The sequence below is a fragment of the Callionymus lyra genome, chromosome 17, assembly GCF_982586985.1.
Source record: "Callionymus lyra chromosome 17, fCalLyr1.hap1.1, whole genome shotgun sequence".
Lineage (NCBI taxonomy): Eukaryota > Metazoa > Chordata > Actinopteri > Syngnathiformes > Callionymidae > Callionymus > Callionymus lyra.
This window is the reverse complement of record NC_141834.1, coordinates 22460852-22472142: the sequence shown is the minus strand read 5'-3', so window position 1 is coordinate 22472142 and position 11291 is coordinate 22460852. Positions and strand designations below refer to the sequence as shown.

The 11291-nt window shown below is 38.7% G+C and overlaps 1 protein-coding gene across 2 annotated transcripts in view; it reads right to left on the bottom strand.

Moving 5' to 3' along the window:
- Positions 1 to 567: 567 nt before the first annotated feature.
- Positions 568 to 11291, bottom strand: part of triob (trio Rho guanine nucleotide exchange factor b) — a 153351-nt gene continuing 142627 nt past the window's right edge. The window contains exons 51-59 of one of the 2 annotated variants that reach the window (XM_087778987.1): positions 9759 to 10009; positions 8817 to 8974; positions 7084 to 7246; positions 6902 to 7023; positions 6760 to 6838; positions 5664 to 5864; positions 5466 to 5604; positions 5208 to 5394; positions 568 to 3482 (exon numbers count right to left, since the gene is read on the bottom strand). In XM_087778987.1, coding sequence (XP_087635113.1) covers positions 3106 to 3482; positions 5208 to 5394; positions 5466 to 5604; positions 5664 to 5864; positions 6760 to 6838; positions 6902 to 7023; positions 7084 to 7246; positions 8817 to 8974; positions 9759 to 10009 — 1677 coding nt within the window. In that variant the 3' untranslated portion in view covers positions 568 to 3105. Of the gene's footprint in view, positions 3483 to 5207; positions 5395 to 5465; positions 5605 to 5663; positions 5865 to 6759; positions 6839 to 6901; positions 7024 to 7083; positions 7247 to 8816; positions 8975 to 9758; positions 10010 to 11291 lie in introns of those variants that run through there. The other variant, XM_087778986.1, reaches the window with a different exon arrangement.

Below are 11291 nucleotides of genomic sequence, written 5' to 3'. Positions count from 1 at the left end.
ATTTGAAGGACAAAAATACCAACAAAAAAAAGGATGGTTTGGCGTAACTTGGAACAAACGCAATCATTCCTCGTTGTTGCTGAAATACAAACTAAACTTGACTTACCGTCGAGCGCCATCTTTCGTCTGCGCGCTAAACTACATCAACCGTCGTGCATTGCGCTCTTGAAACTTGTCACCATCTAGTGGCGAATAAAAGTCTTAACTCGGATTTAATTAGAAACATTGAAATGATAAACACTCGTAATATTAGCTGAGGTTTTTTAATTTGTGTTTAACCAACTATTCAACGTAGCTTGATGCTAACTCGCTCTTTTGACACATTTAAGCTAATACCGAGGTGCTATGCTAACCAGAGCTAGCTTGACTCTCAGTAAACGTCAGTTTCACGTGAGATGACGTCAATCAATTCATTAATGCTCACCTGAGGTTTGCACCTGAGACGCTCGTTGATGACTTGCACCTTCGAGGAGCGGCACACATTGACCATCATGCATTGCGAGCCCTCATGAAAGGTGAAGAAGAATTCTTATACCACCACCTGGTGGCCAAACGTCGTCACTACAGTTGCTTCTCGAACGTTTAATGGCAAAATAACAAGACAAAATCAAATATTTACAACACGTAAGTAACATGTCAACACAACCTTCTGTACAGAGAAATATACATGCAAAAGTAAAAATATCGAGACATTCAAAATGACTGCAGTAAAATATGAGGTTTACACGCGGGTCGCTGCTCTCTGTACATCTTTACAAGTTCACACGAGTTTCATCCTCGAGATCCTTCATGAAACCATGTTCACGACAATAAATAGAAACTGACAACAGATCCAGAGACGACAACTTATTTTTTTGTTCTTTTTGTCCAAACATTAAATGATCTGACACTTTAAATTAACTTTAAGTTGAGTTTTCCATCAACTTATGCGTGAGAACTGCAGTTTATATCTAGAGTTATTTAAGCTGATGCTCGAGAAATGATCTTATTCTCCAGGAAGTCTATAGATTTGATGCCGATCAGGTCTGTGGCGCCACCGTGAGGATCGTTGGGGAACAACTAGAGGATGAGTTTGAAATCATAACCCGTGTTTATAATGTTGAATTATAGAACTAACGAATGTTTTTCTGCTGTTTATATGATAAAAATAAAATTAGGTCGATCCAAGAATGTAATAAATAACAATTTAAAGAAGAAAAAACTGATTGAATGGGCAAATATTTGATTAAAAAATAACTTTAAAAATAGTCTAGTGGTTCCACAACTTTCTTGTATGTCTAAAAATGTATTTTTCTAACCTCCATTAATTGTGGAAAACAACACGCCTTACAATGTATATGTTGAGAATGTTTTTCTTAAAGAATATTTGAAGATTGTTGTGATAATTCGTGGTGTTACTGATCGATCGCAACCTATTTGGGAAATAAAAACTTGCAATACCTGGCTGGCCCTCTAGGGGTAGCAATCGTACACGTGTTATATCTCAAGCTGGATCCATAAAATGTTTGTTTTTTAAATCAATCCATCATGAGGATCAATCAAGGAGATGATATCAGACGGTGAGAAGAACCGATAGGATCGTGTGAAGCTCTGGTGTTTGTCGTGAACGTCCAGAAGCGATGGCGGCGCCACATGGACGCGGGTTCGGCCGCGATGCTAGAAGAAAGTCAAATAAAGCGTCATCAACCTACAGAAGCCGAACGAACTCTCACGACAAACACTTGTGTTGCACAGCTGGAGAGAAAAGAAACGTCAGTTCTCCGTACGACAGGAATAAATAAAAATAAATAGAACACATTTGAGCAGGGAAGGAAACACGGAGACGACTTTGGTTTTGTTACAGGAAATGAAAAGTCGAAGAAGAAACGTTAGTCCTGGTGGATCCTGAAGACATGGACGTCTCACCAGAGTCTTCAGCAGAACGTGTGGAGGAAGAGTTGCGCGATGCTTTCCTGGTTTTGTTCCGAAGCTACGATTTCATGGAAGTTTTTCAGCGACATCGGAATATTGAATGTTGAAACTTTGAATTTACAAGTTACTTTTACGTGTAAATTACAATGAAATGAACTATTTACACTCTAATGTTTTTAATGCATTTCATTATTTGAATTTAATTTAAAAATTAAAACCATTTTTACACATAGTTTGATATTCTAATTCCAATTATTCAAAAACAATTTTGTAAATTCAGAAAATTTACAAATACTGGTATAATATCCAAAGATCCAACTTTCAGCCAATCATGTGATGCGCAGTCGATCACATGATGACAGAAGTAAACGATCCAGTATTTCGGTGCTCTGTTGGTTTTGTCTGCTGATCATTATACGAACATTTATATTGAATTAAAACGACTATGAAGTAAAACATATTGATTACAGAAGGTTGTTAAAGAGTATGAGTTTAAAAATATCACACTTATTTTTTTGTAGGAATTAGAATATTAAACTGTGTAAGAAAATGAATAATTCATGTTTTTAATTGAAAGGATTCAATAAAAACAAGTTCAACATTTCAATAAATTAATTATTTAATTTCATTATTAATGCAAAAAAACATTAAAATCAAAGTGATCTATAAATGTTGGATTGATTCAAAATCAATAAATGTTGGATTGATTCAATATTCCGAGGGCACCTGGTGAAGGTGCGTTCATGGACTCGGGAAAACTCACTGAAATAGACGTCGTTGTTCGTCGGGCTCGAGAACTAAAGGCAGGAAGAGAACGTTGACCAATAAGGCGGGTGCAGGTCCAGACAGGAAGTAGCTCTTCTTCAGGTGCCAGACAAAATAAAGTGATTTTTCACCTTTCAAGCTGTAGGGGGAGCAGGTCGGCTATTGCGCGACGACGTGGTCCGGCGTCGGCCCGGCTCGGCACGTTCACCTCGCACCCGTGAGATGTTCTGATCCAGTCTCGACTGTACACTTGTTTACAAAAAGTAATCTCTTGATAGAAAAAAGCGTTTCTCGTGGAGCAGCCGAACCGCATCGTACGGTTCAAGATTCCAGCGTGTTGTGCGGGCGAGCAGGAAGAGAGGGTGAGCAGAGTGAGGGTCAGCAGCAGCAGCAGGCGTGTGTGGGGTCACGTGGGGGTCACGTGTGGGGTCACGTGGGGGTCAGCAGGCGGCTCTGCAGGAAGGTCTTGATGCTGGAGATGTTGCGGACGTCGTTCTGGTGCTTCCGCCTCTCGATGAAGGAGATGAGTCTGGACGTGTCCAGGTGCTGGTTCTGGTTCTGGTTCTGGTTCTGGAGGACGGGGCGCGGCTGCAGCCAGGGGTCCTGCAGGCACAGCGAGGCCGACGGGCGCCGGTCCGGCTCGCCCTGCAGCAGCAGGCACATGAAGTCCCGGGCGGCCAGACTCACGCCCTGGAAGTAGTCGTCCGGGAAACTGAAGTCCAGACGACAGATGTTCAGACACGTCTCCTCCAGACTCTCGTCCAGGAACGGAGACGCTCCACTCAAGACCACGTACGTCACCACACCTGGTGTAGGAGGAGAAGATGTATATATTTATATATATTTATAAACACACCTGGTGTAGGAGGAGAAGATATATATATTTATATATATTTATAAACACACCTGGTGTAGGAGGAGAAGATATATATATTTATATATATTATACACACCTGGTGTATGAGGAGAAGATATATATATTTATATATATTTATAAACACACCTGGTGTAGGAGGAGAAGATATATATATTTATATATTTATATATATTTATAAACACACACCTGGTGTAGGAGGAGAAGATATATATATTTATATATATTTATAAACACACACCTGGTGTAGGAGGAGAAGATATATATATTTATATATTTATATATATTTATAAACACACACCTGGTGTAGGAGGAGAATATATATATATTTATATATATTATACACACCTGGTGTATGAGGAGAAGATATATAAATTTATATATATTATACACACCTGGTGTATGAGGAGAAGATTTATATATTTATATATATTTATAAACACACCTGGTGTAGGAGGAGAAGATATATATATTTATATATATTATACACACCTGGTGTATGAGGAGAAGATTTATATATTTATATATTTATATATATTTATAAAACACACACCTGGTGTATGAGGAGAAGATTTATATATTTATATATATTTATAAACACACACCTGGTGTATGAGGAGAAGATTTATATATTTATATATATTTATAAACACACACCTGGTGTATGAGGAGAAGATTTATATATTTATATATATTTATAAAACACACACCTGGTGTATGAGGAGGATATATATATTTATATATATTTATAAACACACACCTGGTGTATGAGGAGAAGATTTATATATTTATATATATTTATAAACACACCTGGTGTAGGAGGAGAAGATATATATATATTTATATATATTTATATACACACCTGGTGTAGGAGGAGAAGATATATATATATTTATATATATTTATATATATTTATAAACACACCTGGTGTAGGAGGAGAACATATATATATTTATATAAACACACCTGGTGTATGAGGAGAAGATATATATATTTATATATATTTATAAACACACCTGGTGTAGGAGGAGAATATATATATATTTATATATTTATATATATTATATACACCTGGTGTATGAGGAGGATGTATTAGTTTATATATATATATATATACACACCTGGTGTTTGAGGAGGATGTATTAGTTTAAATATGTATTTATATATATATATATATATTTATTTATATAAAAACACATGCCTGATATATTAGTTTATATATGTGTGTATATATATATATTTATTTATTTATGTTTCCATATTACATACACATTACAATGCAACATACAAATACATGACTAGCACACAAAAATACAACACAAACACATTCAAAACTAAAATATAAACGCATTCAAAACAAACAACACAAAACACAACAACATGCGTATAACAAACATAAAAACAACACACACATGCAAAAATAGAACACACAAATACAACAACATTTCAAAACAAATGCAACAACAGTTCAAAACAAACACACCAAAATACAAAACAAAAACGTACAAAACAAAAGACACACAGATACAACACACACAAGACAAACGGCTCGGAACACAAAATCCCCACAAAACACATACACAAAAAAACACAACACAAAACCACACAAAACAAACACACACAAATAGAAAACAAACACAAACACTACTCATCTCACCGAGGCTCCAGAGGTCAGAGGTCAGCGAGGCAGGTTGGCTCAGCACCAGCTCCGGAGCAGAGAACTCGGGGCTCCCCAGCAGAGGATGAACGTAGGAGGTCGACGTGTTGAGCTGCACCGAGTCTCCAAAGTCTGTCAGCTTGACCAGCGGCTGAGAAGAACGATGTTCCACCAGGATGTTCTCGGGCTGCGGCAGAAGATCCACGTCAAGAGACTCGTCCGGGTCACCACCCTGGAGGTCACGACCCCGGCTCCTACCTTGAGGTCCAGGTGAGCGATCCTCCAGCTGTGCAGGTACTGAAGAGCCTCCAGGATGTCTCGAAGATAAAGAGCCACCTTCTCCTCCGTCAGGTTCCCCCAGCTCACGATGTAGTCCAGGAAGCGACCCTGGTCCGCCCTGAAACACACCAGCCGTCTCACTCCTGCCGCGACCTCCAGCGTGACCTCTGAACTCACATCTCCAGCACCAGGATGAAGCTGGAGGTCGACTCGTAGGTGTCCAGCAGCTTCACCAGCCGAGGATGGTCCAGGGTCTGCTGCAGACGGATCTCCTGCAGGACCTTCTCGCGCCGCTGCAGCTTCTTGTTCACGTGTTTGGCGGCGACGCCGCGTTTGCTGCCCGTCTGGTCGCAGCGCTTGGTGACGGAGAATCGACCCCTGAGGGCAGAAGATGAACTTTGACCTTCTCATGACGCCAGTTCAAGTGAGTTTTGAAGCAACACAAGTTGAAAAACACACTTTCACGTCTATTTGAACACATTTGTAAACACAAACTTTCACTCCTGGACTTCTTTCCAGTGTTTCCTCCAGAGTTCAGCTGATCTGTTGCCAGAACTTCATGGCTTTGATCGACTGTTTTACATTTTGAATTATATCACATGTTTATATTGAATACAAGGAAAATATTTAACTTTTTATCTTCATTTATTTGATTTTTTTGTATATAAATTCAAGATTTTTTGTCTTGATTTAACTTTTCAATTCATTTTTCCTAACTAACTATTTAAAATAAATGTTTGTAACTAACTTTACATTTTTCCAACTAATGTTTTAACCTGACTTTTTAAAAACACAATGTGATCCTTGTGTTTTTATCCATGTTTTACTTTGATATGTATTTTTTTTTGTTGACCAATTTAACACTGATTTCTGAGCCTTTTTTTAAACTATGATTATTATTATTATTATTTTTTCTTATTATTATTAAAATAAAATTTTCATCACCTTTTTTTAATCTTTTTTTTACCGTGACTTTTTTGTTTCTTTTATTAAAAAAAAAGAAGTTTTATACTGTTTTTTTTGTAATTAATTCTATATTAATCACATATATAAAATGTATATTAATTTCTCCAATTTTTCATTCACCAACCTGGCTCTCTCTGACTCACTCCCTCTCATTGAACTCATCACTGCAGCTACGCCTGTTTAAAGAGTGAATCATTGAGTTATTGTGCGACTCTTGACTCAAGTGCTGCTGCTCTACGTTTGGATGATGCTACATGGATCTTCTAGCAGAAGCTCGAGGATCCACAGGTTCAGGAAGAATCTTCACCTTCCCAGTTCTGTGACCTCGCTGTAGTGAGCCTCGAAGTTGTTCTTCCACAAAGATCCTCCACAGTCGTCCAGGACTCCTGTGAACATCAGAACCTCAGAGTCTTTCTCCTGCTCGGGTCTGCGGTTCCGATCCCACCCACCTGACACCCTCAGGCTGGCGGCGGACGAGACGGACCCGGCGGCGTTGGCGGCGACGCAGGTGTAGACGCCGGCGTCCTCCAGCGCCGCCGCCAGGATGTTGACGGTGGCTTCTCCGGTGTCGCTGCAGGATCACACCAGTCACTCCAGGAACTCCAGGAACCACCAGACTCGTCGCTCTCACCTCAGGTTGATGCTGCACTGGCTGCTGTTGCTCAGAGCGTGACCTTCAGGTCCTCGCCAGGTCACGCCGGCTCGAGGCTGGACGCAGACTTTGCACCTCAAGGTCACGCTGTCGCCGGCCTCGCACGCCACGTCGCTCACGGGGACGAGGAACTCCGGAGGAGCTGCAGAGGTCGGAGAGAAGAAGGACCAGGAGGTTAGGAGGTACGAGAGAAGAAGGACCAGGAGGCCAGAGAGAAGTAAGACCAGAAGGCCAGGAGGTCAGAGAGAAGAAGGACCAGGAGGTCATGAGGTCAGAGAGAACAGGGACCAGGAGGTCAGAGAGAAGAAGGACCAGGAGGTCATGAGGTCAGAGAGAACAGGGACCAGGAGGTCAGAGAGAAGAAGGACCAGGAGGTCATGAGGTAGAGAGAAGTAAGACCAGGAGGTCAGGAGGTCAGAGAGAAGAAGGACCAGGAGGTCATGAGGTCAGAGAGAACAGGGACCAGGAGGTCAGAGAGAAGAAGGACCAGGAGGTCATGAGGTCAGAGAGAAGTAAGACCAGGAGGTCAGGAGGTCAGAGAGAAGAAGGACCAGAAGGTCAGGAGGTCAGAGAGAAGAAGGACCAGAAGGTCAGGAGGTACGAGAGAAGAAGGACCAGAAGGTCAGGACGTACAAGAGAAGAAGCACCAGAAGGTCAGGAGGTCAGAGAGAAGAAGGACCAGGAGGTCATGAGGTCAGAGAGAAGTAAGACCAGGAGGTCAGGGAGAAGTAAGGCCAGGAGGTCAGGAGGTACGAGAGAAGAAGGACCAGAAGGTCAGGACGTACGAGAGAAGAAGCACCAGAAGGTCAGGAGGTCAGAGAGAACAGGGACCAGGAGGTCAGAGAGAAGAAGGACCAGGAGGTCATGAGGTCAGAGAGAAGAAGGACCAGGAGGTCAGGAGGTCAGAGAGAAGAAGGACTAGAAGGTCAGGAGATCAGAGAGAAGAAGGACCAGGAGGTCATGAGGTCAGAGAGAAGTAAGACCAGGAGGTCAGGAGGTCAGAGAGAAGAAGGACCAGAAGGTCAGGAGGTCAGAGAGAAGAAGGACCAGAAGGTCAGGAGGTACGAGAGAAGAAGGACCAGAAGGTCAGGACGTACAAGAGAAGAAGCACCAGAAGGTCAGGAGGTCAGAGAGAAGAAGGACCAGGAGGTCATGAGGTCAGAGAGAAGTAAGACCAGGAGGTCAGGGAGAAGTAAGGCCAGGAGGTCAGGAGGTACGAGAGAAGAAGGACCAGAAGGTCAGGACGTACGAGAGAAGAAGCACCAGAAGGTCAGGAGGTCAGAGAGAACAGGGACCAGGAGGTCAGAGAGAAGAAGGACCAGGAGGTCATGAGGTCAGAGAGAAGAAGGACCAGGAGGTCAGGAGGTCAGAGAGAAGAAGGACTAGAAGGTCAGGAGATCAGAGAGAAGAAGGACCAGGAGGTCAGGAGGTCAGAGAGAAGAAGGACCAGGAGGTCAGGAGGTCAGAGAGAAGAAGGACTAGAAGGTCAGGAGATCAGAGAGAAGAAGGACCAGGAGGTCAGGAGGTCAGAGAGAAGAAGGACCAGAAGGTCAGGAGGTCAGAGAGAAGAAGGACCAGAAGGTCAGGAGGTCAGAGAGAAGGAGGTCAGGAGGTCAGAAAGAAGGAGGACCAGGAGGTCAGAAAGAAGGAGAACCAGGAGATCAGGAGGTCAGAGAGAAGGAGGAGGCGAGAAGAAAGACTGGACTCTTCACCTTCATGGATGAAGTTGGGGTTCAGAAGCTTGACCGAGACCTTGTTGGCCAAACAGTCCTGAGACCTTCGGTATCCGTTCTCCACCTTCTTGCCGTCCTTGTCTCGCTTCTCGGATCTACGGCGGATGCGAAGCGCGGCGTGCCATGATGATGACTTCCTGCGATGACATCATAACTTAAGATAAGATTCAATCGTTCAGTGAGTCATAGAGTCATGCAGGGCTGTGATTGGTCGGCTGGGCGGCAAAGCTTTACGGGAGCAGTTTCCATCGTAACTGAGGGGGTTGTTGAGAGACACAGACAAATGTACTTTTAAAATGTTGAATTATGGTCAATGACTTTTTTGTTTGACCTTTTATTGTTTATTAAAACCTTATATTTATTTTGTTATTATTACAAATATTAATAATTTGTTGTTTTTTTAACACAATTTTTCCTGGAATTTTTTATCTTAATTTTAATAATGTTTTTATCTTTTTCCAATTAAAAAAAATAAGCCTTTTACCTTGATTTTTGGTTTTCTTTTCTTTTTTAATATTTTTGACGATGATTTGTCTTGTTTTTTTTTAAATATTTTCCCTGATACTTGATACTTATACTAATATTGCTAATATTAAACCTGGTTTATAATTTTGCTACTTTTTTCTACTCTTTTCATCTGAATTTGACCTTTTTTCCGCTAAGACGTGAAAAAACACAGTTTAAATTTACTTTTTACGTTTTATTTAATGAATTTTTATTGATCTTTTGTTAAATTTTTTATCCAAACGTTGTATTTATTTATTTTTTATATTAAAAATAGATTTTTGTTTGTTTAAAACTTACATTTTCTGTTCATAAATGATTGTTATTTATTACATTTGTTTCATAAATGTTTGTGTTTCTAAAGTACAGTAACTCTCTTGGTCTCACTCCCTCTCACTGAACTCAGCATGCTCTTACTTGACGGTTCCCTCCGGGACGTCGGGGGTGAGGGAGGACGAGGTGTGACCCAGCACGTGTCCGGGGATCCAGCCCTCGGCGGCGGGCGAGTTCTCGTTGGACGCCCTGTAGACCAGGAACATGTTCTGCTGGTTGCTGGCCAGGATCTGGACCACCTCGCCCTGGACCACGATGATCTCGTCCTCCTTCACGGCCACGTAGTCCTGGGTCACCAACATGGTGGACACGCTGCTGCTGCTACTGCTTTCACTCTGGCGGGAGAACATCCAGGTGAGCCACAGGTGTGACGCCATCAATCAAAGCATGCGTCAATCAAAGAAGAAGAAGAAGAAGTTATGAAGCATTTCAGTGACGACACAATATTGACACCTTTTTAACATTTAATGTTGTTTTTAATGAATTCATCTATTTAATAACATTTAATTTCAAAGGTTGAATTTGTTTATTGAATTATTAAATGAAAACATTGTAAATTGAAAGGTTGAATTAAATAAATATATATAATTGAATGGGAAAAAAAAGGAATATTTTCTAAATAATGGGTTTTTCTCACCAATATTGTTTAATATTGTAATAAAAATAATAAAATAAAAAATCAATGTTTTTTAATTCATAGTCTTTTCAATTGAATCTAAAATTGTTGATCCAGTCGCTCGGTGATCTGTTGGTGATCAATTTAAACCTTTTATATATTTTACTCATTTATTTTGATTCGAAAAAATAAATATATTTATTTAGAAATACAAACTATTGATATATATATACAGTATATATATATTTTTTAAAGAATAATTTATTTATGATATTTTATATTGAAAAAGGGAAAACAAGTATATTAATAACACTTTTAAACAAATGATTAAAAGAGAGAAAATAGATATTAAAAATATATATATATAATTGTAATCATTTAAATAAACATATTATGAATAAAATTAACAAAAGACATCATTGAATATTGAAGTGAATTATTTTTAAACGATCATTAAATAATAGAAAGTGAAAAATATGAAATATAAATTGAAAATAATTGAAATATAAATTGAAAATATTTGAAATATAAATTGAAAATAATTGAAATATAAATTGAAAATATTTTAAATATAAATTGAAAATAATTGAAAATAATTAAATTATATATAAAAAAAAATTGAAATACAAATTGAAAATAATGTTATTATAAATTTAAAATAATTGAATTGGAAATATAAAATAATTGAAATATAAATTGATAATAATTAAACTATAAATTCAATATATTTTAAATATAAATTGAAAATAATTGAAAATAATTAAATTATATATATAAAAAAATTGAAATACAAATTGAAAATAATGTTATTATACATTTAAAATAATTTAATTTTAAATATAAAATAATTGAAATATAAATTGAAAATAATTGAAATATAAATTGATAATAATTAAAATATAAATTCAATATATTTTAAATATAAATTGAAAATAATTGAAAATAATTAAATTATATATAAAAAATTGAATTTTTAACAGAAAATAATTGAAATACAAATT